This window comes from Carica papaya, chromosome 9, assembly GCF_054855325.1.
Source record: "Carica papaya isolate Zhongbai chromosome 9, ASM5485532v1, whole genome shotgun sequence".
NCBI classification, from domain to species: domain Eukaryota; kingdom Viridiplantae; phylum Streptophyta; class Magnoliopsida; order Brassicales; family Caricaceae; genus Carica; species Carica papaya.
This window is the reverse complement of record NC_142317.1, coordinates 17,236,519-17,262,744: the sequence shown is the minus strand read 5'-3', so window position 1 is coordinate 17,262,744 and position 26,226 is coordinate 17,236,519. Positions and strand designations below refer to the sequence as shown.

General features: G+C 40.9%; 1 protein-coding gene across 2 annotated transcripts; it reads left to right on the top strand.

Annotated features, from left to right (window-relative positions):
* Window positions 1–9: 9 nt before the first annotated feature.
* Window positions 10–22,037, top strand: LOC148240134 (uncharacterized). Of its 2 annotated transcripts, none has more exons than XM_088211969.1 (3): window positions 10–1,027; window positions 1,577–1,624; window positions 21,858–22,037. In XM_088211969.1, the coding sequence occupies exons 1-3, from the start codon at window positions 202–204 to the stop codon at window positions 21,914–21,916; spliced, it is 933 nt and encodes a 310-aa protein (XP_088068095.1). In that variant the 5' UTR covers window positions 10–201; the 3' UTR covers window positions 21,917–22,037. The 2 variants fall into 2 exon arrangements, with proteins under 2 accessions (XP_088068095.1, XP_088068094.1); XM_088211968.1 differs by lacking the exon at window positions 21,858–22,037 and adding an exon at window positions 3,302–3,532 and having other exon boundaries at window positions 12–1,027.
* The last annotated feature ends 4,189 nt before the right edge of the window (window positions 22,038–26,226 follow it).

The window sequence follows — 26,226 nt, the reverse complement described above, 5'->3', positions numbered from 1 at the left end:
AAATCCAGAAAAGCAAAAAGAAAGTTGACAGAACCGCAAAAGCTAGAGAAATATGGTCTCCATTGACAAAAACAAAACACCCACAAATTAAGATTCCCTCCCAACATGTGAAAAAAAAGCTCCCTAAATAATAAATCGTCGTCTTCTCCACTATCCAAGCAAAGCATATCACTCCCTTTCTTTTCCTCTCTACCCTAAGCCATGACTCTTTCACTCCTCTCTTTCATCATCTTCTTCTTCATACTTTCACCCCCAGATCACTCCCTTACTTCTGCATCTTCCCACATCAACCCATGCCGATCCTACTGCGGAAACATAACCATCGACTACCCATTTTCGCTCCACTACGGCTGCGGCCACCCAGGATTTCGAGATCTCCTCTTTTGCATAAACGACATACTCATGTTCCATATCGACTCCGGCTCGTACCGAGTCCTGGAAATAGACTACGCTTATCACTCACTCACATTACACGACCCCCACATGTCAACCTGCGACACCATCGTCCTCGGCCGCAGAGGTAACGGCTTCGCCATCGAGCAATGGCGAGCTCCCTATTTCAATCCAACGGCTGATAATGTGTTCATGTTAATAGGCTGCTCCAGCCAATCTCCGCTCTTCCAAGGTTTCCCCGGGAAGCATTTGCCGTGCCGGAACGTTTCGGGGATGGGTTGCGAGGAGTACTACGGGTGTCCGGCGTGGGACTTGGTGGGTCATAAAAGGGTCGGGTCGTTTTTTGGGTCAGGGCCACCGGAGTGCTGTTCGGTGGATTTTGAGTCGATTAAGTCTGTAAATCTGAGCAAGCTTGGGTGTGAAGGGTATAGCAGCGCATACAATCTTGCGCCATTGAAGGTTGAGGGAGCGAGTGGTTGGTCGTATGGGATCCGGGTCAAGTACTCGGTTGAGGGGAAGGATGAATTTTGTGGAGCGTGTGAGGCGACGGGTGGCACGTGCGGGTTTGGAGACGATGGGGTTCGTCAGCTTTGCATGTGTGGGGCCGTTAATTCCACGTCAAATTGTGATTCAGGTGACCATCACGCTTGATTTTTCGATTTTTTAGTTATTATTATTACCTATTTTACAAGGACATGTAAAATTGATATATCTTTAAAATATAATTTCTATTTTGTAAAATTTATTTTTTTAATTGTTTTGGAAAAGAATTTAAATGAATTAGGATTTTACTAATTCATTTATATTCTTGAACACTTAGTAATTATATATTTTTTTCCAGAGTATAGAAAATAAATATTGTAAAATTATTTTAAATTTTAATTATATATATTTGTAACAGTTCGACCCGACCCCAATATAAATGATTTACACATTATTTTTAAATTATTAATATACATCGTTTGTAACAGAATAATTATTATCATTTATTTTAAGATTATAGTTAATATTGATGTCTCATATATTAATTATTTTTTTTTATAAAAGATGTATATATTATATAATTTTGCTGCCTATATAATATTTATTAATTTCTATGCTTAAAAATATATCCCTTCTTAAAGATTAGATTATGTAAGGATAAAGCAATTTAAATAAATCTAAAATTTGTTGGAACCTGCAGTTAGTTCATCATCGGGTACAGCACGATCAGTGGTGAACATGTTCACAGGTATGTATGTATCTTGCTTTTATTTTTGTTTTTGTTACATATAAATATATATATATATATTGTAACGGTTCCAAAAATTTAAATGAAAATGTATGTATAAAAAATTTTAAATGTGGAAGCGTAATAAAAATTTTGATTAACATCCCTTATACAATAAGAAAAAACGCATCCAACATATGAAAGAATAAGCTGATTAAAAGAAATACTCGAAATAAAAACTATAAATAGAACTATAAAGTATCTAAACGTCTAACTCGCCCTCTTCCTGTGGAACGGGCTCGGGAACCACGTCTTCCTGATCTGAAATGGTTAAATAAGGAATGAGTTACACTAGTTTAGTAAAAACATCACACTATCTCACTGCCACAGAAGTAAATGTTGGTAGAAGACAAAAAGACCAATGAAGTATAATTATTAACAAACTCATTTATCAATAATAAAAACTTTTACCGTCCACTTACCTCGGTGAGATTCATGAAAATATCATATGGAAACAATAACATTATAACCATCATAAAATCATATACGTTTTGTAACATAACACATGTTATGCTTTGCACTTCAATAATCAGACAACAAATTTCCTCTTTTACCAGCCTACTAGTATCCGTGGGGATCCATAGGGGGTCCCCGCTACACGTGAACCATTAACATTAATAATCTGATTGCAGGGCTGTCTTCATACCCTGTCCGGTATGGGCGCCAAAACCATGAACCTCAATACTCCGTCCGGTATGAGGGTGAAACGGGCCGTCCCCATACCCCGTCCGGTATGGCCGCCAAAACACATAAGGTCTCCATACCCCGTCCGATATGAGAGACCACGTTCCCGTTAGGGTTTCCTACGGACCCGGTCCGTCTACCATCTCCCAGGATATCTAGTCAGGCTGTCCACATTATCCATTTATCAATTCACATAACTTTTTTCCTATTTTTCTTGGTCTCAATTTTCCGATCATACACAAACACGTAAACCAATAATGAAATCCAAACAAAACAACATAACATCGGGTTCACCACAATTCAAACCATAATAAAAGAAATCATGATTCATGCATACGAAACCATAAAATAAATACATCAAATACCATACTGCATTTAATACTGAAAAATAGATCAAACAACAACTGACCAACAATATATCAGATTTCGATTTTCTTTTCAAAAACACTCCTAGAATCCAAAATTTCACCCCATTTTTCCAAAATTAATTTCAATTAAATCTCAAAAATAATTTTACCATATTTTATTATTATTATTATTATTATTATTAAATTAAATTAAAATCTTATAAATTAAATATTAAAAAATTAAATTAAAATTCTAATATATATATATAAATAATAAGAAAAAATAAAAATAATAAATTGGGTGTTACATGTATATATATATATATATATATGTTTCATAAAATTGAATGTAAAAAGATGATGATGATAATAATAATAATAATCTCTTCAAGATACCCAAAACACATTACTATATTTTAAAACAAAAGTTGGTTTTATCTATTAATTATAATACAATTTTATATTTCAGTAATTTTTGAGATATGCAAATTACAAAATAAAACTTATATTTTGTATTTTTCCTTGACGGACAAATTTAAAAATATAAATTCTTAAAATATATTTTTAATTAATATAGTATGTATATGTTTGAAATTGAAATTTGCAGGTATTTTTGCGAGTATTTCAATATGGATGACAGCAACCAATAGCTTCCGCTTCAGATAACTTTTAAATTATATCTTTTATTCGAAAAAATTAGTCGTATAAGTATTAATTTATTTCACATTGTAAATTTAGTACGAGTTAATATTTATATGTGTAATTTTATAAACTTTTATTTTTGTTTATAGAATTGCATTTATCATTTATTTAAAATTTAAATGGTTAATTAAGGTGATTTTCTTTCTTTTGAAATTTTATTATTAAACTGCATTTGAGTTTCTAAATTATGACTTGTATTACAATTTAACATTTTATTTTTATGTATTCTAAAATAATTTGAATTGTCCCCAAATTAATCCAAACGTAAGAAAGAGAAAATTGTGTGTCTACACGTGTGTGTGTGTGTGTGTGTGTGTGTGTGTATACATATGGTTTTAATTGATTTCTTAAACATATTTTGATGCATGAAATGATTCTCATTTTTTTTAACTATTAATTATTTTCAAAATTAACCGTATTTACCATTTCAAGCGGAATAATTTTATCTACATAATTTAGTATAAATCTATTTACAGAAATAAATAAATAAAATATTAAATTTCCCAAATTTATAAAGTTATTTTTTAAAAAAGAAAACTTCAGTATTTTTGTTATTTAGTTAAATACACAAACATAATTTTAAATTATTATATTAATACATCTTGAAATTATTGTATAAGTTAAGAATGTTAGATCATTTTATTATGTGAGCATATATCATATTTTGTAGTAAATTGGTGTATTTTCATTAAATACACATTAAATAAATAAGATTTTGGAGAAATTGGTGAAGAGCATAAATGTGTTCGGAGAACTGAAAAAAGAGAGCTTAAGTTTTGTGAAATGAAAAAAAAAAATGAGGATTAATTTATAATAAGGAATCACAATGGTATTTATACACCAAACATAACTTAATACTATTTATAAAATTAACCCTAAATTAGGAGTATTTATTTTTTAACCCGTTATTTACAAGTAATTACAAAGATCATATCTATTCCAATACCCCCCCCCCTTTATACACCAAACATAAATTAATACTATTTATAAAATTAACCCTAAATTAAGAGTATTTATATTTTAACACGTTATTTACAAGTAATTACAAATATCATATCTATTCTACCCCCCGGCTCAATTGGAGCTTACAAGTTTTGAAAATCCAACTTGCCTAGAACAGTTTGAAATTGAGAAGTAACAAGGTGTTTGGTAAAACAATATGCCAACTAATGAGATGAGAAAATGAACGATAACCAAAGAAGACAATCATAAATATTTTGCCAAACCACATGACAATTAATTTCAATATATTTTGTACATTCATGAAAGACAAAAATCTCAACTATCTTGATAATGATAAGTTATCACAATACAACAAGGCTGTGTACACTCATAAGTGCACGGTACTCAAACTTCAAAAATGATCGAGATATAGTCTATTACTTCTTAGTTTTCTAATAGACAAGCGTACCATCAAGAAAAATACAAAAGCCTGTAAGACTTCCTTGAGTGGCATAAAAAGCCTAGTCGGATGTCCGGTATGAGGGTGAAATAGATCGTCCCCATACCTCATCCGGTATGAGGGTGAAATAGGGCCCCTTTCGGCCAATATCGGAATTCTGGCACGACGACTCTGCTGTGCTCCGGCAATGGCACCGCCGCCCGTGGCAGCGATCCGCCTCGGGTTGGCCGTTTTCCGCCGAATTCGGCCAAACTTGCATTGGTTCCTACGATAAAACAACCCTAGGGCCCTCGGTGGGCCAAACAATCACGAAAAATTGAGACTTACCGGCAGCAGCGCTCTCGAGTGCGGTAGCTTCTCCGGTGTGAGTCGCAATTTGATGTTTTGCTCCGGTCAACCTGTAGAGAAAAGGACGGTGATCACAGTGGTGTAAAAATTACATCGAACGAGAGCCGGAAAGGGCCTCATCGGAGGCAAAAATCGAAGGAAGCCGCGGCGGCACCATTGGACTTCAGCAGTATTTTTCGGTCGATTAGCTGGTGGTTTGGCTCCGATTTGACCATAGGCGGATTCAGCATCGAAAAACGAGCCAATGGGAGAAAATTTACCTCGTTTGGCGATCAGAAAACCCTCCAGTGCTGTGGCGGGTGGCGGCGGCCGGCTCCTCTGGCGTTTGGTTCTTCTTCTTCGGCGAAGCACTGGCGGCTAGGGTTTGGGGTCGGGTGTGGGTGAGGTTATTTATAACCTTTCCCTTTTAATCTCAGCCGTCCATCACGTTTTAATCTGGACTGTCCGATCGCGATTAAAATAGAAATAAATCTAGACCGTCCATCGCGATGCGATCTGGACCGTCTGCACGTGTGAGATCTGGGCCGTCTGTACGCGTGGGATCTGGACCGTCTGTACGCGTGGGATCTGGACCGTTCGATCGAGTGCACGCGGATCTCTCACGTGGCTCCGTCCGCGTGGTCTCCCGCATAAGCTTCCTTGCCACGCGGCATGTTCTGGTTGGCCGGGGCTGCTGACTGGGTTGCTAACGTAGCTGCTGACGTGACGCAACTTTCCTAAATTGCGTTTTGACCCTCGATTTTCGATTTTCTTTTCAAAAACACCCCATATAATCCAAATTTTCACCCGTTTTTCTTAAAATCAACTTCAATTGAATCCCAAAAATAATTTTACCCTATTTTATCATTATTATTATTTTTATTTTCATTAAATTAAATTAAATTAAATTAAAATCTTATAAATTAAATATTAAAAAATTAAACTAAAATTCTAATATATATAAAAATAATAAGAAAAAATAAAAATAATAAATTAGGTGTTACAACTCTTCCCCCTTTAAAGAAATTTGGTCCCCCAAATTTACCTCTTACTCTTGGTCGAACAAATGGGGATACTGGGTTCTAAAATCTGATTCTACCTCCTAGGTAGCCTCCCTGGGCGTGTGGTTCTGCCACACGACCTTTACAAATGATATTTTTCAGTTGCGGAATATCCTGCTCTTTTGGTCCGTGATACCGACTGGTACTTCTTCATAAGATAAGTTCTCTTGGAGTGGAAGCAGTTCATGAGCCAAGACATGAGAGGGGTCCGGGTTGTACTTACGTAGCATGGATAGGTGGAACACATTGTGGACCTTGGAGAGCTCTGGAGGCAGTGCTAGTCTGTAGGCGGCAGTACCAATTCTGTCTAAGATTTCAAAAAACCCAATAAATCGGGGGTTCAGTTTTCCCTTCATGCCGAACCTACTAATTTCCTTGAAATGAGTGACTTTAAGAAACACCCGGTCGCCTTTCTCAAACGCTAGATCTCTCCTCCGGGTATCTGCTTAACTCTTCTGCCTACTCTGAGCTGTCTGAATGTTCTTTCTGATTTTAACTATTTTAGACGTGGTCTCCTCTACCAACTTCGGGCCGAACAATCTTCTATCGCATACTTCTTCCCAACAAATCGGTGATTTGCATGGACGCCCATATGACACCTCATACGGAGCCATGCCGATGCTCGCTTGGTAGCTGTTGTTGTAGGCAAACTCTATCAGGGATAGATGGTCGTCCCAATGGCCCCCAGAGTCAAGGACACAAGCTCGGAGCATATCCTCAAGTGTACAAATTGTCCTTTTTGATTGTCCATCAGTATAAGGATGGAAGACAGTACTAAGAGACAGCTTTGTTCTCATAACTTGCTGAAAGCTATTCCAAAACCGAGAAGTGAATATGGGGTCCCTGTCGGATACTACTGTCATTAGAACTCCATGCAATATGACTATTTTTCGGATATACATTCTTGCCAACTTGTCCAAGGGATCGGTCATCCTGATGGCTAAGAAGTGGCAAGACTTGGTAAGTCGGTCAACAATTACCTATATGGCATCATGTCTTGAACGTACCTTGGGTAGCCCCGATACAAAGTCCATGGTGATATGTTCCCACTTCCACTCCGGGATCGGTAAAGGCTGAAGTAGTCCACCTGGGCGCTGATGCTCTGTCTTGACCTGCTGACATGTCAAGCATTTAGATACAAAGTCAGCTATGTCTCTCTTCATCCCATTCCACCAAAATCGGGGTCGCATGCTTTGGTACATTTTGGTGCTTCCTGGATGCATGGCAAACTTCGAGCTATGGGACTCTGTCATGATGTCTCTTTTTAACTCACTGTCATCTGGGATACACATCCTGTCTTGGAAACGGAGTAATCCATTAGTAGAGATTTGAAATTCTGAGCTCACTCCCTGTTCTGCATCCTTCTTGCGGGCTATCAGGGCGGGGTCGACTGACTGGGCTTCCCTTATTCTCTAGATTAACTCGAGCTGGACTGTCAGGCGGCCCAAACATGTGGCTCTCCTCAAGTCCTGGAGTCGAACCTATTGTGTGGCCCTAATTTGCCTGCATTCTGAAATCATCAAATGGGCTAAGATACTTGTACTTTTCCTGCTGAGAGCATCTACTACCATGTTGCCCTTACCCGGATGGTATAAGATATCACAATCATAGTCCTTAAGGAGTTCCATCCACCTTCTCTGACGCATGTTGAGATCCTTCTGAGTGAATATATGTTTCAAACTCTTATGATCAGTATAGATCTTAAAGGTCTCTTCGTACAAGTTGTGGCGCCAAGTTTTCAAGGCATGTATGATTGCGGCAAGCTCCAAGTCGTGGGTGGGTTAATTCTTCTCATGATTCTTTAACTGCCTGGATCCATATGCTATGACCTTTCTATGCTGCATCAGGACACAACCCAAGCCTAGATAGGAGGCATCACTATAAACTGTATATCCTCCCGATCCACTCGGTAAAGCCAGTACAGGTGCAGTAGTCAGTCACTTCTTTAATTCTGAAAAACTTCTTTCGCAGTCCTCATTCCACTCAAATTTGGCATTCTTCTTTGTGAGTCGGGTTAGAGGAGCTGCTAGGCTGGAGAATCCTTCAACAAACCTGCGGTAATAACCTGCCATCCCTAGGAAACTCCTGATTTCCTTAACTGATGTCAATTTCTCTCAGTCAAGTACCGTTTCAACCTTTTCAAGATTCACTGATACTCATTCCTTCGATATGATGTGTCCTAGGAAGGCGGTCTGCTCAAACCAGAATCCATACTTACTCAACTTTGCATATAACTTCTTATTTCTGAGGACCTGCGAAAATTGGGCAAGATGGTGAACATGTTCTTCTCTGCTTTTTGGGTAGACTAAGATGTCATCGATGAACACGATAACAAATTGATCCAAGAACTCTCTGAAGACCCTGTTCATCAGATCCATAAAGATTTTCGGAACATTGGTTAGCCCAAATGGCATGACCAGGAACTCATAGTGTCCGTACCTTGTTCGAAAGGTCGTCTTGGGGATGTCTTCTGTTCTTATCTTCACTTGATGGTAACCTGATCGCAGGTCTATTTTGGAGAAGACTTGCGCACCCTGCAACTGATCGAAGAGGTCATCAATTCTGGGAATGGGATATTTATTCTTAATTGTAACCTTGTTCAATCCTCTGTAATTAATACACAGTCTCAATGTTCCATCTCTCTTCCTTACAAAAGTAACTCCGGCACCCCAAGGGGACACACTGTGTCTAATAAAACCATTATCTTGCAATTCAGTGATCTGTTTCCTCAACTCTTCTATCTCAATGCGGCTCATGCGGTAAGGAGCAACCGAAATGGGCTGGGTGCCTGACTATAAGTCTATAGTGAACTCGACTTCCCTGTCTACTGCCAGTCCGGGTAGTTCGTCTGGAAACACATCTGAAAAGTCTCGGACTACCGAAATCTCTTAGACACAAATTTCCTTCTTGGGCTTGCCTAGTTAGAGAAAATAACAAGATTAAGGTACTCAAAATTTAAGAAAACTTACCATAAAGGAATAAGTATTGAATGATTTTATTAATTTGTAAATGGCTCCTCATTGAGAGGATTAAATACAACCTTCTTGTTAAAGTGATCTATGGTGGCGTGATGTGCCACTAACCAATCCATTCCTAAGATTACATCGAAATTTCCCGTGTCTAAACCTATCAGGTCTACACTCAGTTTTCTATTTGCTATCTCCACGACACAAGCCGTGTAGATAACTTCCCCTAGTAGTGTTTCACCCCCAGCAGTAGACACAAACAACAATGAATCAAGTTTATCAGGTGATACATTAAGTTTGAAAGCAAAAATATGTGAAACAAAAGAATGCAATGCACCAGTGTCAAATAAAACATGAGCAATATGGTCACAGATAGTGTACATACCTTGTACCACGTCCAGGTCGGCGTCGGCATCCTGCTGGGTATGGTTGTAAACCCTACCATGAAAAGAGGTCTGTAACGCCCAGAAAATTTGGAAAAAAAAATTATTATTAAATATTTTTATTAAGTTTTAAAAAAAAAAGAGCGCCACATCAGCAGCCACGTCAGCAGACCCAGTCAGCAGTCCTGGCCAACCAGGACCTGCCACGTGGCAAAACCACGTCGACCAGGGACGGGCCACGTTGGCGATCCGCGTACGCGCGATCGGACGGCCCAGATCAAGCGTGCGCACAGACGGCTCAGATGCAATCGCACGGACGGCCCAGATTTAATCAAAAATAGACGGCCCAGATTAAATCAAAATAAACGGCTGAGATCAAAAGGCAAAAAGGTATAAATAGAACCCCCACACCTAACCACAAAAACCCTAGCCGCCTGCCCTCGCCGGAGAAGACGAACCAGACGCCGGAGAAGCCGGCCGCCGCCACCCGCCGCCGCACTGGGGAGATTTCCGACCGCCGATCGAGGTAAATTTCATACTCCCGACTCGTTTTTCCATGCCGATTTCTCCTGTGGCCAAATTGGAGCCAAAATCCCGGCCAAACGGCCGGAAAACACGGCGGAAACCCAGCGGCGCCACCGCGCCCCTCCTCGATTTTTGCCTCCGATGAGGCCCTTCTCGGCCTCCGTTTGATGCAATTTTTATATCACCGTGATCACCATTCTTTTCTCTACAGGTTGATCGGAGCCGAATCACCAAAACACGAATCTCACCGGAGAGCCGCCGCACCCGAGAGCACCGCTGCCGGTAAGCTTCGGTTTTCTGTGATTTTTTTGCCCCCCCGAGGGCCCTAGGGTTGTTTTATCGCAAGGACCGATGCAAGTGTGGCCGAATTCGGCCGTTTTCGACCGAAAACGGCCAAACCGAGGCGAATCGCCGCCGCTTGCACTGGAGCACGGCGGAGCCGCCGTGCTGGAATTGCGATATTGGCCAAAAAGGGACCCTGGGCCTGATTTGGAATTTTTTGGAACACGTGCAGGTACCAGTAGTGCATTTCAGTTCCCTGTAAAAAATTTAGGGAAAATTAGGAACAGCCTGTAGGCGCACTGTGAAGCCGTGTTTGGACCCCGAAACGAGTAAGGACCCCTCATCCTATTTCCTATCACGATATTAAAGTTCAAAAATGATAAAACGGTATTTCTTGAATCAACGAATGTGTGAAATTGCTTAAGTTCGCTAATGGAGCCCGAGTCTAGTGTGTTTGTCGGTTAACTGTTATTTGGCATATTTTACAGTTTTAAATGCAGTATAAGGTCTGATGTTTTTATTTCATTATTTTGCGTGCATATTTTACTGTTTTATTGATTATGGGTTGAATGACTGAGAAACCGATGCTGTATGTTGTCTTGTTTGGCATAAATTACTGTTTGCTTGTTTGTATGTAAATTGATGATGCTGACTGAGAAAAATGAGAATGAAAGATTATGTAAATTGATAATTGTATAATGTGGTCAGCCTGACTAGATATCCTTGGAGATGGTGGACGGACCGGGTCCGTAGGGAACCCTACCGGGATTGTGGTCTCTCATACCGGACGGGGTATGGAGCCCTTAGGTGTTTTGGCGCTCATACCGGACGGGGTATGGGGACGGTCCGTTTCACCCTCATACCGGACGGGGTAATGAGGTCTATAGTTTTAGCGCCCATACTAGACGGGGTATGGGGACGGCTCTGGAATCTGATTTCAAGTGTTAAGGGTTAACAGGTAGCGGGACCCCTATAGATCCCCATGGATACTAGTGGGCTGGTAAATGAGGAAAATATATTGTGTAATGATTGAATTACGAAAGGCGTGATAAGTACTATGTTATACAGGTTATATGATTTCATGATGATGATAATGTTATTTGCTTTCGTATATTGTTTTATGAATTTCACCGAGGTAAGTGGATGGTAAATGATTTATTATGGATAAAAGGATTTGTTGTAAGTTATGCTCCATTGGTCTTTTTGTGTTTTCTACCCACTTTTACCTCCGTGACGGTGAGATATCGTGATGTCTTTACTGGGCTAGTGTAGCTCATTCCTTATTTAATCATTTCAGATCAGGAAGACATTATTCCCGAGCCCGTTCCGCAGGAGGACGACGAAGGGGACGCCTAAAGACTCCATAATCATATTCATAGCTTTTACTTTCGAGTTTATCCTTTAGTTAGTTTGATCTTTTATATTTTGTGAGTACGTTTTTGGTTTTAGTGTAAGGGATGTTAATCGAATTTTTGACTTCGCTTCCGCATTTAATATTTTTAATAAATATTTCATTTTAAATTTCTGGGACCGTTACAGTTAGTATCAGAGCCGCATTTCCTCGGACCCATCCCTTACACAATAGTGCCTTAGAGAAATACTCACCGATATATCGTTACTCAATCATTCCTTGTGAATGTAGGTACACGAGAATGAGGAGAGGAAGGCCCCCACTAAACCGAGCGGCCCAAGATAATTCGCTTCGGGAGGATTAAGACAGACTATTTGAGATGGTGGAGGCTCTCGTAGCTGCCCAGCAAAGGCAAGAGGAGAGAAGGGAGTTACCCGGACCTCCTCCGCTAGTGCAGGTTGAGCCCCCGCTACAGCAGGCTGATCCCGAGCCACCCCGGCAGGAGCCTGTTCCTCCACAGTACCACCCGGCACCACAGCCGCGGTACGACCCGGTACCAGAGCCACGGTACCAGCAGGCGCCGCCACAACACATTCCAGTACCCCCACCACATCAGCAGGTGCCACCACAGGGTCCCCTAGTTCACCCTCAGCCGGCCCCAGTCCCTCTACCTCGGGACCCCGCTCCTTCCTTGATCGACCCCGGCTTCATAGAGAGGTACAGAAGACTGAACCCTTCTACTTTTGCAGGGGGATCCTCTTTTGAAGAGGCCCAATACTGGCTGGCAGAGACTGAGAGAGCTTTCGAGACCTTGGGAGTAGTTCCTGAGCAGAGGGCTGCCATTGCCTCCTACATGCTGGTAGGGGAAGCAGTACGCTGGTGGGAGCTCAAGCGGACCACCCTGCCTACACCAGCTACTTGGGAGCAGTTCCTAGCGGCCTTCCACGCGAAGTATCTCCCTAAACACATCAAACACCTAAAGGAAATGGAGTTTGCTCAATTGGTCCAGGGAAACATGACAGTGTCGGAGTATGCCCGTAAGTTCCTGGAGCTGGGCCGACATGCCCCGGAGACATTGATGGATGAAGGCCGAAAAGCCAGGAAATTCCAGTGGGGTCTCCGCCCGGAGATCAGACAGCACTTACTGGTGATGGAGCTCGAGACATATTCGGCAGTCCTGGTAAAGGCGCAGATCATATAAAGGAGCTTCAACACCCGCCCTCAGCTAGCGGGAAGTTCCCGACCCTCAGCCCCGCTCCGCAGGCCAGCACCTACCATGCCTGTCCAACCCAGTAAGAGGCCCAGACCCGCCGTCCAGGCCCCTCCTCAGGCTACGGGGGCAGCACGTGGGAAGATCTGCCAGTACTGCGGCAGGGATCACGGGGACCGACCCTGCTACCGCCTCAACAACACCTGTCGCATATGCGGCAGTGCCCAGCACTATGCAAGGGAATGCCCTAGGAACCAGAATCAAAGAAGGCCTCCAATCAAGGGCAGAGTTTACAACCTTACCCAGAAGGATGCCGACGCAGACCCGGACGTGGTACATGGTATGTATACTATCTCTGGTCACATTGCTCATGTTTTGTTTGATACTGGTGCATCACATTCTTTTATTTCACATGTTGTTGCTTCCAAAATTTGTGTATCACCTGATAGACTTGATTCATTATTGCTTGTATCTACCGCTGGGGGGGAGACATTGCTAGGAGAGGTTGTCTACAGGGCATGTGCCGTGGAGATAGCAGATAAGAAATTGAGGGTAGACCTGATAGGGTTAAACACGGGGGATTTTGATGTAATCCTAGGAATGGATTGGCTAGCGGCGTATCACGCCACCATAGACTACTTTAACAAAAAGATTGTATTTAATCCTCCCAACGAGGAGCCATTTACAAGTTAATAAAATTATTCAGTACTGATTTCCCCTAATGGCAAGTTTTCTTAATTCCCAGTGTCTTAATCTTGTATTTTCTCTAACTAGGTAAACCCAAGAAAGAAGTTTGTATCCAAGAGATTTCAGTAGTCCGAGACTTTTCAGACGTATTTCCAGATGAACTGCCCGGTCTACCAGCGGACAGAGAGGTCGAGTTCACCATAGACTTACAGCCAGGTACCCAGCCCATCTCGGTAGCTCCTTACTGAATGAGCCGCATCGAGATGGAAGAACTAAGGAAACAGATCACTGAGCTACAAGACAGTGGTTTCATTAGACACAGCGTTTCCCCATGGGGTGCCGGGGTTACTTTTGCAAGGAAGAGAAATGGAACGTTGAGACTGTGCATTGATTAAAGAAGGATAAACAAGGTAACAATTAAGAACAAATACCCTCTTCCCCGGATTGATGACCTTTTCGATCAGTTGCAGGGTGCACAGGTCTTTTCTAAAATAGATCTACGATCAGGTTACCATCAGGTAAAGGTAAGAGCAGAAGACATCCCCAAGACGGCATTCCGAACCAGGTACGGACACTATGAGTTCCTGGTTATGCCATTTGGGCTAACCAACGCCCCGGCCATCTTTATGGATCTAATGAACAGGATCTTCAGAGAGTTCTTGGATCAATTTGTCATCGTGTTCATTGATGATATCTTAGTCTACTCAAAAAGTAGAGAAGAACATGCACATCATCTTGCCCAAGTCCTACAGGTACTCAGGGAAAAGAAATTGTATGCAAAGTTGAGCAAGTGTGGATTTTGGCTCGAGCAAACCGCCTTCCTAGGACATGTTATATCGAAGGAAGGGGTGTCAGTGAACCCCGAAAAGGTTGAAGCGGTACTTGGTTGGGAAAGGCTGACAACAGTTAAGGAAATTCGCAGTTTCCTAGGGATGGCAGGTTATTACCGTCGGTTTGTCGAAGGGTTCTCTAGTCTAGTAGCTCCTCTAACCCGACTCACAAAGAAGAATGCAAAGTTTGAATGGAATGAGAACTGCGAAAGGAGTTTTTCAAAATTGAAGAAGCGACTGACTACTGCACCTGTGCTGGCTCTACCGAGTAGATCAGGAGGGTATACAGTTTATAGTGATGCCTCCTATCTGGGTCTGGGTTGTGTCCTGATGCAGCATGGAAAGGTTATAGCATATGGGTCTAGACAGCTAAAGAATCATGAGAAGAACTATCCTACCCATGACTTGGAGCTTGCCGCAATCATACACGCCTTGAAAACCTGGCACCATTATTTGTATGGAGAGACCTTTCAGATCTACACCGGTCATAAGAGTTTGAAGCACATCTTCACTCAAAATGATCTCAACATGCGTCAGAGAAGGTGGATGGAACTCCTCAAGGACTATGATTGTGACATCCTATACCATCCAGGTAAGGGCAACGTAGTAGCCGATGCCCTCAGCAGGAAAAGTGCAGGCACCCTAGCCCATTTGATGGTTTCAGAATGCAGGTCTATTGGGGCCACGCAGCAGGTTCGACTGCGAGATCTGAAGAGGGCCACATGTTTGGGCCACGTAGCAGTCCAACCCAAGTTAATCCAAAGAATAAAAGAAGCCCAGTCAGTCGACCCCGCCCTACTAACTCGCAAGAAGGATGCAGAACAGGGTGTGAGCTCAGAATTTCAGATCTCTGCCGATGGATTGATTCGTTTCAAGGACAGAGTGTGTGTCCCAGACGACAGTGAGTTAAAAAGAGACATCATGACAAAGTCCCATAGTTCAAGGTTTGTCATGCATCCAGGAAGTACAAAAATGTACCAAACTATGCGACCTCGGTTCTGGTGGAATGGGATGAAGAGAGATATAGCCGACTTTGTATCTAAGTGCTTGGTATGTCAGCAGGTCAAAGCAGAACATCAACGCCCAGGTGGGTTACTTCAGCCTTTACCGATTCCAGAGTAGAAGTGGGAACACATCACCATGGACTTCGTATCGGGACTACCCAAGGCACGATCGGGACATGATGCTATATGGGTAATTGTTGACCGACTCACTAAGTCTTCCCACTTCCTGGCCATCAGAATGACTGATTCCTTGGACAAGTTGGCAAGAATGTATATCCGGGAGATAGTCAGACTGCATGGAGTCCCAGTAACAGTGGTATCTGACAGGGATCCCATATTCACTTCTCGGTTTTGGAATAGTTTCCAACAAGCTATGGGAACAAAGCTGTCTCTTAGTACTGCCTTCCACCCCCAAACTGATGGATAATCAGAGAGGACAATTCGTACGCTTGAGGATATGCTCCGAGCTTGTGTCCTTGACTCCGGGGGCCATTGGGACGACCATCTACCCCTGATAGAGTTTGCCTACAACAATAGCTACCAAGCAAGCATCGGCATGGCCCCATACGAGGCGCTATACGGGCGTCCGTGCAGGTCACCGATTTATTGGGAGGAAGTGGGCGATAGAAGATTGTTTGGCCCGGATTTGGTAGAAGAGACCACGTCCAAGATAGTTAAAATCAAGAAGAACATTCAGACAGCTCAGAGTAGGCAGAATAGTTATGCTGATACCCGGAGGAGAGACCTGGCTTTTGAGAAAGGCGACCGGGTGTTTCTTAAAGTCACCCCCTTCAAGGAAATTAGTAGGTTCGGCAGGAGGGGAAAATTAAACCCCAGATATATTGGACCCTTTGAAATCTTAGACAAGATTGGTACCACTGCCTACAGACTTGCACTGCCTCCTAAGCTCTCCCGGGTTCATAATGTGTTTCACGTATCTATGCTACGTAAGTACAACCCGGACCTTTCTCATGTCTTGGCTCATGAACCGCTTCCACTCCAAGAGGACTTGTCTTATGAAGAAGTACCGGTCGGTATCACGGACCGAGAGAGCAGAATACTCCGCAACCGGAAAATATCATTTGTAAAAGTCGTGTGGCAGAACCACATGCCCAGGGAGGCTACTTGGGAACTGGAATCAGAATTTAGGGCCCAATATCCCCATCTGTTCGATCAAGAGTAAGAGACAAATTTGGGGACCAAATTTCTTTAAGGGGGGGAGAGTTGTAACGCCCGGAAAATTTGGAAAAAAAAATTTATTATTTTATTATTAAATATTTTTATTAAGTTAAAAAAAAAAGAGCGTCACGTCAGCAGCCACGTCAGCAGACCCCGTCAGCAGTCCTGGCCAACCAGGACCTGCCACGTGGCAAAACCACGTCGACCGGGGACGGGCCACGTTGGCGATCCGCGTACGCGCGATCGGACGGTCCAGATCAAGCATGCGCACAGACGGCCCAGATGCAATCGCACGGACGGCCCAGATTCAATCAAAAACGGACGGCCCAGATTCAATCAAAAACGGACGGCCCAGATTAAATCAAAATGGACGGCTGAGATCAAAAGACAAAAGGGTATAAATAGAACCCCCACACCTAACCACAAAAACCCTAGCCGCCTGCCCTCGCCAGAGAAGACGAACCAGACGCTGGAGAAGCCAGCCGCCGCCACCTGCCGCCGCACCGGGGAGATTTTCGACCGCCGATCGAGGTAAATTTCATACCCCCGACTTATTTTTCCACGTTGATTTCTCCTGTTGTCAAATCGGAGCCAAAATTTTGGCCAAACGGCCGAAAAATACGGTCGAAACCCAGCGGCGCCACCGCGTCCCTCCTCGATTTTTGCCTCCGATGAGGCCCTTCTCGGCCTCCGTTTGATGCAATTTTTATATCACCGTGATCACCATTCTTTTCTCTACATGTTGATCAGAGTCGAATCACCAAAACACGAACCTCACCAGATAGCCGCTGCACCCGAGAGCACTGTCGCCGGTAAGCTTCGATTTTCCGTAATTTTTTTGCCCCTCGAGGGCCCTAGAGTTGTTTTATCGCAAGGACCGATGCAAGTGTGGCCGAATTCGGCCGTTTCCGACTGAAAACGGCCAAACCGAGGCGAATCGCCGCCGCTTGCGCCGGAACACGGCGGAACCGCCGTGCCGGAATTGCGATATTGGCCAAAAAGGGGCCCTGGGCCTAATTTGAGATTTTTTGGAACACGTGCAGGTACCAGTAGTGTGTTTCAGTTCCCCGGGAAAAATTCAGGGAAAATTAGGGACAGCCTGTAGGCGCACTGTGAAGCCGTGTTTGGACCCCGAAACGAGTAAGGACCTCTCACTCTATTTCCTATCACGGTATTAAAGTTCAAAAATGATAAAATGGTATTTCTTGAATCAACGAATGTGTGAAATTGTTTAAGGTCGCTAATGGAGCCCGAGTCTAGTGTGTTTGTCGGTTAACTGTTATTTTGCATATTTTATAGTTTTAAATGCAGTATGAGGTCTGATATTTTCATTTCATTGTTTCGCGTGCATATTTTACTGTTTTATTGATTATGGGTTGAATGACTGAGAAACCGATGCTGTATGTTGTCTTGTTTGGCATAAATTACTGTTTGCTTGTTTGTATGTAAATTGATGATGCTGACTGAGGAAAAGGAGAATGAAAGATTATGTAAATTGATAATTGTATAATGTGGTCAGCCTGACTAGATATCCTTGGAGATGGTGGACGGACCGAGTCCGTAGGGAACCCTACCGGGATTGTGGTCTCTCATACCGGACGGGGTATGGAGACCTTAGGTGTTTTGGTGCTCATACCGGACGGAGTATGGGGACGGCCCGTTTCACCCTCATACCGGACGGGGTAATGAGGTCTATAGTTTTGGCGCCCATACCAGACGGGGTATGGGGACGGCCCTGGAATTTGATTTCAAGTGTTAAGGGTTAACAGGTAGCGGGACCCCTATGGATCCCCATGGATACTAGTGGGCTAGTAAATGAGGAAAATATATTGTGTAATGATTGAATTACAAAAGGCGTGATAAGTACTATGTTATACAGGTTATATGATTTCATGATGATGATAATGTTATTTGCTTTCGTATATTGTTTTATGAATTTCACTGAGGTAAGTGGATGGTAAAAGATTTATTATGGATAAAAGGATTTGTTGTAAATTATACTCCATTGGTCTTTTTGTGTTTTCTACCCACCTTTACTTCCGTGACGGTGAGATATCGTGATGTCTTTACTGGGCTAGTGTAGCTCATTCCTTATTTAATCATTTCAGATCAGGAAGACATTGTTCCCGAGCCCGTTCCGCAGGAGGACGACGAAGGGGACGCCTAAAGACTCCATAGTCATATTCATAGCTTTTACTTTCGAGTTTCTCCTTTAGTTAGTTTGATATTTTATATTTTGTGAGCACGTTTTTTGTTTTAGTGTAAGAGATGTTAATCGAATTTTTGACTTCGATTCCGCATTTAATATTTTTAATAAACATTTCATTTTAAATTTCCGGGGCCGTTACAAGGTCCTCCTTGGTTCTGGTTCCTCGAGCACTCTCTCGTATAGTGCTAGGCACTGCCACATATGCGACAGGTGTTGTTGAGGTGGTAGCATGGTCGGTCCCTGTGATCTCTGCCACAGTGTTGGTTGATCTTTCTACGTGCTGCCTCTAGAGCCTGAGGAAGGGCCTAGATCACTGGTCTGGGCCTCTTGTTTGGTTGGACCGGCGCAGTAGGTGCTGGTCTGTGGGGTGGAGCTGAGGGTTGGTGACTCCCTACTGACTGAGGACGGGTGTTGAAACTCCTCTCCACAATCTATGCCTTTGCTAGGACAGCTGAGTATGTCTTGAGCTCCAGTACCAATAAGTGTTGCTTGATTTCTGGGCGGAGGCTCCACTGGAATCTCGTGGCCTTTCTGCCTTCATTCATAAATGTCTCCGAGGAGTATCGGCCCAGCTCTAGGAACTTACTAACATATTCCGATACCGTCATGTTTTCCTGAACTAGCTGAACAAACTCCATCTCCTTCAGGTGTCGGATGTGCTCAGAGAGGTATTCCGCATGGAAGGCCGCTAAGAACTACTCCCAGGTGGCTGGTGTAGGCAGGGTGGCCTGCTTGAGCTCCCACCAACGACCTGCTTCCCCTACCAGCATGTAGGAAGCAAGGGTAGCTTCTCTGCTCATGAACCACTCCCAATGTCTTGAAAGCTCTCTCAGTTTCCGCCAACCAGTACTGGGCATCTTCAAAAGAGGACCCCCCTACAAAAGTGGAAGGGTTCAGTCTCCTGTATCTCTCTATGTAGCCTGGGTCGATCAAGGAAGGAGCTGGGTCCCATGGAAGAGGGACTGGGCCCGGCTGGGGATAGACTGGGGGGCCCTGTGGTGGCACCTGCTGATATGGTGGAGGCACATGATTGTACTGTGGCGGTGCCGGGCAGTACGGTGGCTGGGGCATTGGTTCATACTGCGGCGGTGGTGCTGGGTGGTACTGTGGTGGAGCAGGCTTGTGCTGGGGCAGCTCGGGATCCGCTTGCTGTAGCGATGGCTCAACCCGTGGTAGTGGGGGAGGTTCGGGTAACTCCCTTCTCTCCTCTTGACCTTGTTGGGCGGCCATGATCCTTTTCAGCATCTCAAATATTCTGTCCACATCTTCCCGAAGCGAATCATCCCGGACTGCTCGGTTTAGTGGGGGTCTTCCTCTCCTCATTTCTTTGCACCTGCGTTTCACACGGAAGAGTTAAGTAACGATTTATCGGTGGGTATTTCTCTAAGCATTATTGTGTAAGGGATGAGTTCGAGGAACGCGGCTCTGATATCAACTGTAACGGCCCTGGAAATTTAAATGAAGATATATGTATAAAAAATCTTAAATGCGAAAGCGTAATAAAAATTTTGATTAACATCCCTTACACAATAACAAAAAATGTATCCGACATATGAAAGAATAAGCTGATTAAAAGAAATACTCGAAATAAAAATTATAAATAGAACTATAAAGTCTCTAGATGTCTAACTCACCGTCTTCCTGTGGAACAGGCTCGAGAACCACGTCTTCCTGATCTGAAATGGTTAAGTAAGGAATGAGTTACACTAGCCTAGTAAAGACATCACACTATCTCACTGCCACAGAAGTAAATGTTGGTAGAAGACAAAAACGACCAATAAAGCATAATTATTAACAAACTCATTTATCAATAATAAAAACTTTTACCGTCCACTTACCTCGGTGAGATTCATGAAAATATCATATGGAAACAATAACATTATAACCATCATAAAATCATATACGTTTTGTAACATAACACATGTTATGCTTTGCACTTCAATAATCAGACAACAAATTTCCTCTTTTACCAGCCTACTAGTATCCGTGGGGATCCATAGGGGGTCCCCGCTACACGTGAACCATTAACATTAATAATCTGATTGCAGGGCTGTCTTCATACCCTGTCCGGTATGGGCGCCAAAATCATGAACCTCAATACTCCGTCCGGTATGAGGGTGAAACGGGCCGTCCCCATACCCCGTCCGGTATGGCCGCCAAAACACATAAGGTCTCCATACCCCGTCCGATATGAGAGACCACGTTCCCGTTAGGGTTTCCTACGGACCCGGTCCGTCTACCATCTCCCAGGATATCTAGTCAGGCTGTCCACATTATCCATTTATCAATTCACATAACTTTTTTCCTATTTTTCTTGGTCTCAATTTTCCGATCATACACAAACACGTAAACCAATAATGAAATCCAAACAAAACAACATAACATCGGGTTCACCACAATTCAAACCATAATAAAAGAAATCATGATTCATGCATACGAAACCATAAAATAAATACATCAAATACCATACTGCATTTAATACTGAAAAATAGATCAAACAACAACGACCAACAATATATCAGATTTCGATTTTCTTTTCAAAAACACTCCTAGAATCCAAAATTTCACCCCATTTTTCCAAAATTAATTTCAATTAAATCTCAAAAATAATTTTACCATATTTTATTATTATTATTATTATTATTATTAAATTAAATTAAAATCTTATAAATTAAATATTAAAAAATTAAATTAAAATTCTAATATATATATATAAATAATAAGAAAAAATAAAAATAATAAATTGGGTGTTACATATATATATATATATGTTTCATAAAATTGAATGTAAAAAGATGATGATGATAATAATAATAATAATCTCTTCAAGATACCCAAAACACATTACTATATTTTAAAACAAAAGTTGGTTTTATCTATTAATTATAATACAATTTTATATTTCAGTAATTTTTGAGATATGCAAATTACAAAATAAAACTTATATTTTGTATTTTTCCTTGACGGACAAATTTAAAAATATAAATTCTTAAAATATATTTTTAATTAATATAGTATGTATATGTTTGAAATTGAAATTTGCAGGTATTTTTACGAGTATTTCAATATGGATGACAGCAACCAATAGCTTCTGCTTCAGATAACTTTTAAATTATATCTTTTATTCGAAAAAATTAGTCGTATAAGTATTAATTTATTTCACATTGTAAATTTAGTACGAGTTAATATTTATATGTGTAATTTTATAAACTTTTATTTTTGTTTATAGAATTGCATTTATCATTTATTTAAAATTTAAATGGTTAATTAAGGTGATTTTCTTTCTTTTGAAATTTTATTATTAAACTGCATTTGAGTTTCTAAATTATGACTTGTATTACAATTTAACATTTTATTTTTATGTATTCTAAAATAATTTGAATTGTCCCCAAATTAATCCAAACGTAAGAAAGAGAAAATTGTGTGTCTACACGTGTGTGTGTGTGTGTGTGTGTGTGTGTATACATATGGTTTTAATTGATTTCTTAAACATATTTTGATGCATGAAATGATTCTCATTTTTTTTAACTATTAATTATTTTCAAAATTAACCGTATTTACCATTTCAAGCGGAATAATTTTATCTACATAATTTAGTATAAATCTATTTACAGAAATAAATAAATAAAATATTAAATTTCCCAAATTTATAAAGTTATTTTTTAAAAAAGAAAACTTCAGTATTTTTGTTATTTAGTTAAATACACAAACATAATTTTAAATTATTATATTAATACATCTTGAAATTATTGTATAAGTTAAGAATGTTAGATCATTTTATTATGTGAGCATATATCATATTTTGTAGTAAATTGGTGTATTTTCATTAAATACACATTAAATAAATAAGATTTTGGAGAAATTGGTGAAGAGCATAAATGTGTTCGGAGAACTGAAAAAAGAGAGCTTAAGTTTTGTGAAATGAAAAAAAAAAATGAGGATTAATTTATAATAAGGAATCACAATGGTATTTATACACCAAACATAACTTAATACTATTTATAAAATTAACCCTAAATTAGGAGTATTTATTTTTTAACCCGTTATTTACAAGTAATTACAAAGATCATATCTATTCCAATACCCCCCCCCCCCCCTTTATACACCAAACATAAATTAATACTATTTATAAAATTAACCCTAAATTAAGAGTATTTATATTTTAACACGTTATTTACAAGTAATTACAAATATCATATCTATTCTACCCCCCGGCTCAATTGGAGCTTACAAGTTTTGAAAATCCAACTTGCCTAGAACAGTTTGAAATTGAGAAGTAACAAGGTGTTTGGTAAAACAATATGCCAACTAATGAGATGAGAAAATGAACGATAACCAAAGAAGACAATCATAAATATTTTGCCAAACCACATGACAATTAATTTCAATATATTTTGTACATTCATGAAAGACAAAAATCTCAACTATCTTGATAATGATAAGTTATCACATTACAGCAAGGCTGTGTACACTCATAAGTGCACGGTACTCAAACTTCAAAAATGATCGAGATATAGTCTATTACTTCTTAGTTTTCTAATAGACAAGCGTACCATCAAGAAAAATACAAAAGCCTAGTCGGATGTCCGGTATGAGGGTGAAATAGGTCGTCCCCATACCTCATCTGGTATGAGCACCAAAATATTAATCCTCGATACCCCGTCCGGTATAAGGCAACGTTCACGGTAAGGTTCCTTATGTACTCGGTCCGTTCACCATCTCCCAAGATATCCAGTAAGACTACCATTCATTCATCCATTCACTTAATCAAGCAATTTTTCGTTTACATTTAATTTTTAATTTCACAATTTAACTGTAAATCATGCAAAACAAGCAATACATGCATCAAGAAAACACAACCGAATCATCTTACCAATTTCAGTGTATTATCATGCATTTGAAACTGTAAAATTAAACAATTAGTTAAAACATGACAACCAGTAATAAATAATCGGTTACTGCTCCATTAGTAACCTGTAATTAATTACTAATATTTTTTAAATTATGAAAAATACCGTATTATTTATAATTAAACTTCAATTCCATAATAGAGAATAAGGTGAGGAATTTTTACTCGCATCGATGTCTGAAACACTAAGCTTTCAGCTGCGCCTGTTGGCAATCTCTGGATTTCCTGAATTTTTCTTTGAAGGTTAAAACATGTTTCAAGTACCTAAAAATACCCTAAAAAATCCAAAACCGGTGTTAAAAACTTTTTTTGGCCAATTTTAGAATTCCGGCACGGCACTGCTGCAGTGGTGGTTTGTCTTGGACTGGCCATTTTCAGCCAGTTTTATACTCATCTATGCGAGAAAACACGTTAAAGGCCTTGGTTGGCCGAAAAAAGTCGAAAAATAAAAACTCATCGGCGGCAAGATTTTCTGGTGTGGAAACTCTACCGGCTCACCTTCACGATTGGGTGTTTTTCTTCGGTCAACCTATAGAAAACAGAATGGTAATTATAATAGTAAAAAAATGCACGAAACGGGAATTGGGAAGGGGCTCATCGGAGGTGGTTTTTGGTTTTTTCAGCGGCAATGACATCAGGCTTTACCTATGGTTTTTGGCTCATTTGTTGGTCTTTTTGCTCCGATTTTTCTATGGGGGTGTTCAAAATCAAATTTCAAGCGAATAAATTTTTTTTTACCTTTTTTGGCAGTCAGAGGTTGCTTTAGCGTGGCAAGGCGGCGGTTGGCTTCTTTCTCCGGCGACTGGCTCTTCTTCTTCGGTGGGGGCCTGGCGATTAGGATTAGAGTTAGGTGTGAAGTAAGGTATTTATATTCGTCTCTCTTTAATCTGGTCCGTCCATCGTATTTGATCTCACTGTTTGATCGCGTTTAAAGAGGAAATGAATCTGAACCGTTCATCGCGATTTGATCTAGACCATACAATTATGTTTAAAGAGGAAACGAATCTGAATCGTTCATCGGATTTAATCGCGACTGTCCGTTTGTGCCTAATGAGAGAATGGATCTGGACCGTCCACGAGCGCAGGAATAAATCCGGACCGTCGGATCGTGGGCACACAGATTGCCAGCGTGGCCTCCTGCGCGGCACCGAGTCAGTGTGTCTTGCTACGCAGCACGATCCGGTTCGTCAGGACTGCTGACTGTGCGGGTCTACGTGGCACATTTTTCTTAAATTATATTTTGATCCCTAGTTTTTTATTTTTCTTTCAAAAACACCCCTAAAACCCAGATTTTTACCAATTTTTCTCAAAATTATTTTCAATTTCATCATCCATCTATTTTTTTCTAATTTTTACATTAAATAAAAATTTAAAAATTTAAAAATTATATTTTATACATTAATTTTAAAATTTTAAAATTAATTTCGGGTATTACAACTCTCCTCCCCTTAAAAGAAATTTGATCCCTCAAATTTGTCTCTCTCTCACTCAATCAAACAGTTGGAGATACTGGCATCTAAAGTCTGATTCTACCTCCCATGTGGCCTCTCCTTGTGTGTGATTCTGCCATAGGGGCTTAACGAATGAAATTTTTCAGTTGCAGAGTACTCTACTCTTTCGGTCCATAATACCGACCGATGACTCCTCGTAGGACAGATCCTCCTAGAGTGAAAGGGACTTGTGGGCCAAGATGTGAGAGGGGTTCGGATTATACTTATGTTGTAACGGCTCCGAAAATTTAAATGGAATATATGTATCAAAAATCTCAAATGCGAAAGCGTAATAAAAATTTTGATTAACATCCCTTACATAATAACCAAAACGTACTCAAACATGAAGGAACAAACTAACTAAAAGAGATACTCGAAATAAAAACTATAAATATAACTATGAAGTCTTTAGGCGTCCTCTTCGCCGTCTTCCTGCGGAACGGGCTCGGGAACTACGTCTTCCTGATCTGAAATGGTTAAATAAGGGATGAGCTACACTAGCCCAGTAAAGACATCACACTATCTTACCGCCACGGAAGTAAAGGTGGGTAGAAAATAAAAATGACCAATGGAATATAATTTATAACAAACTCGTTTATCAACACAAAAAAAAAATATTTACTGTCCACTTACCTCGGTGAGATCCATGAAAATGACATATGAAAGCAATAACATTATCATCATTATGAAATCATATAAACTGTATAACATAATACTTACCACACCTTTGCATTTCAATCATTAAACAACATATTTTCCTCATTTACCAGCCTACTAGTATCTATGGGGATCCATAGGGGTCCCGCTACCCGTGAACCCTTAACATTTATAACCTGATTCCAGGGCCGTCCCCATACCCCGTCTGGTATGGGTGCCAAAACCATGAACATCAATACCCCGTCCGGTATGAGGGTGAAACGGGCTGTCCCCATACCCCGTCCGGTATGAGAGACTACGTTCCCGGTAGGGTTCCCTACGAACCCGGTCCGTTCATCATCTCCCAGGATATCTAGTC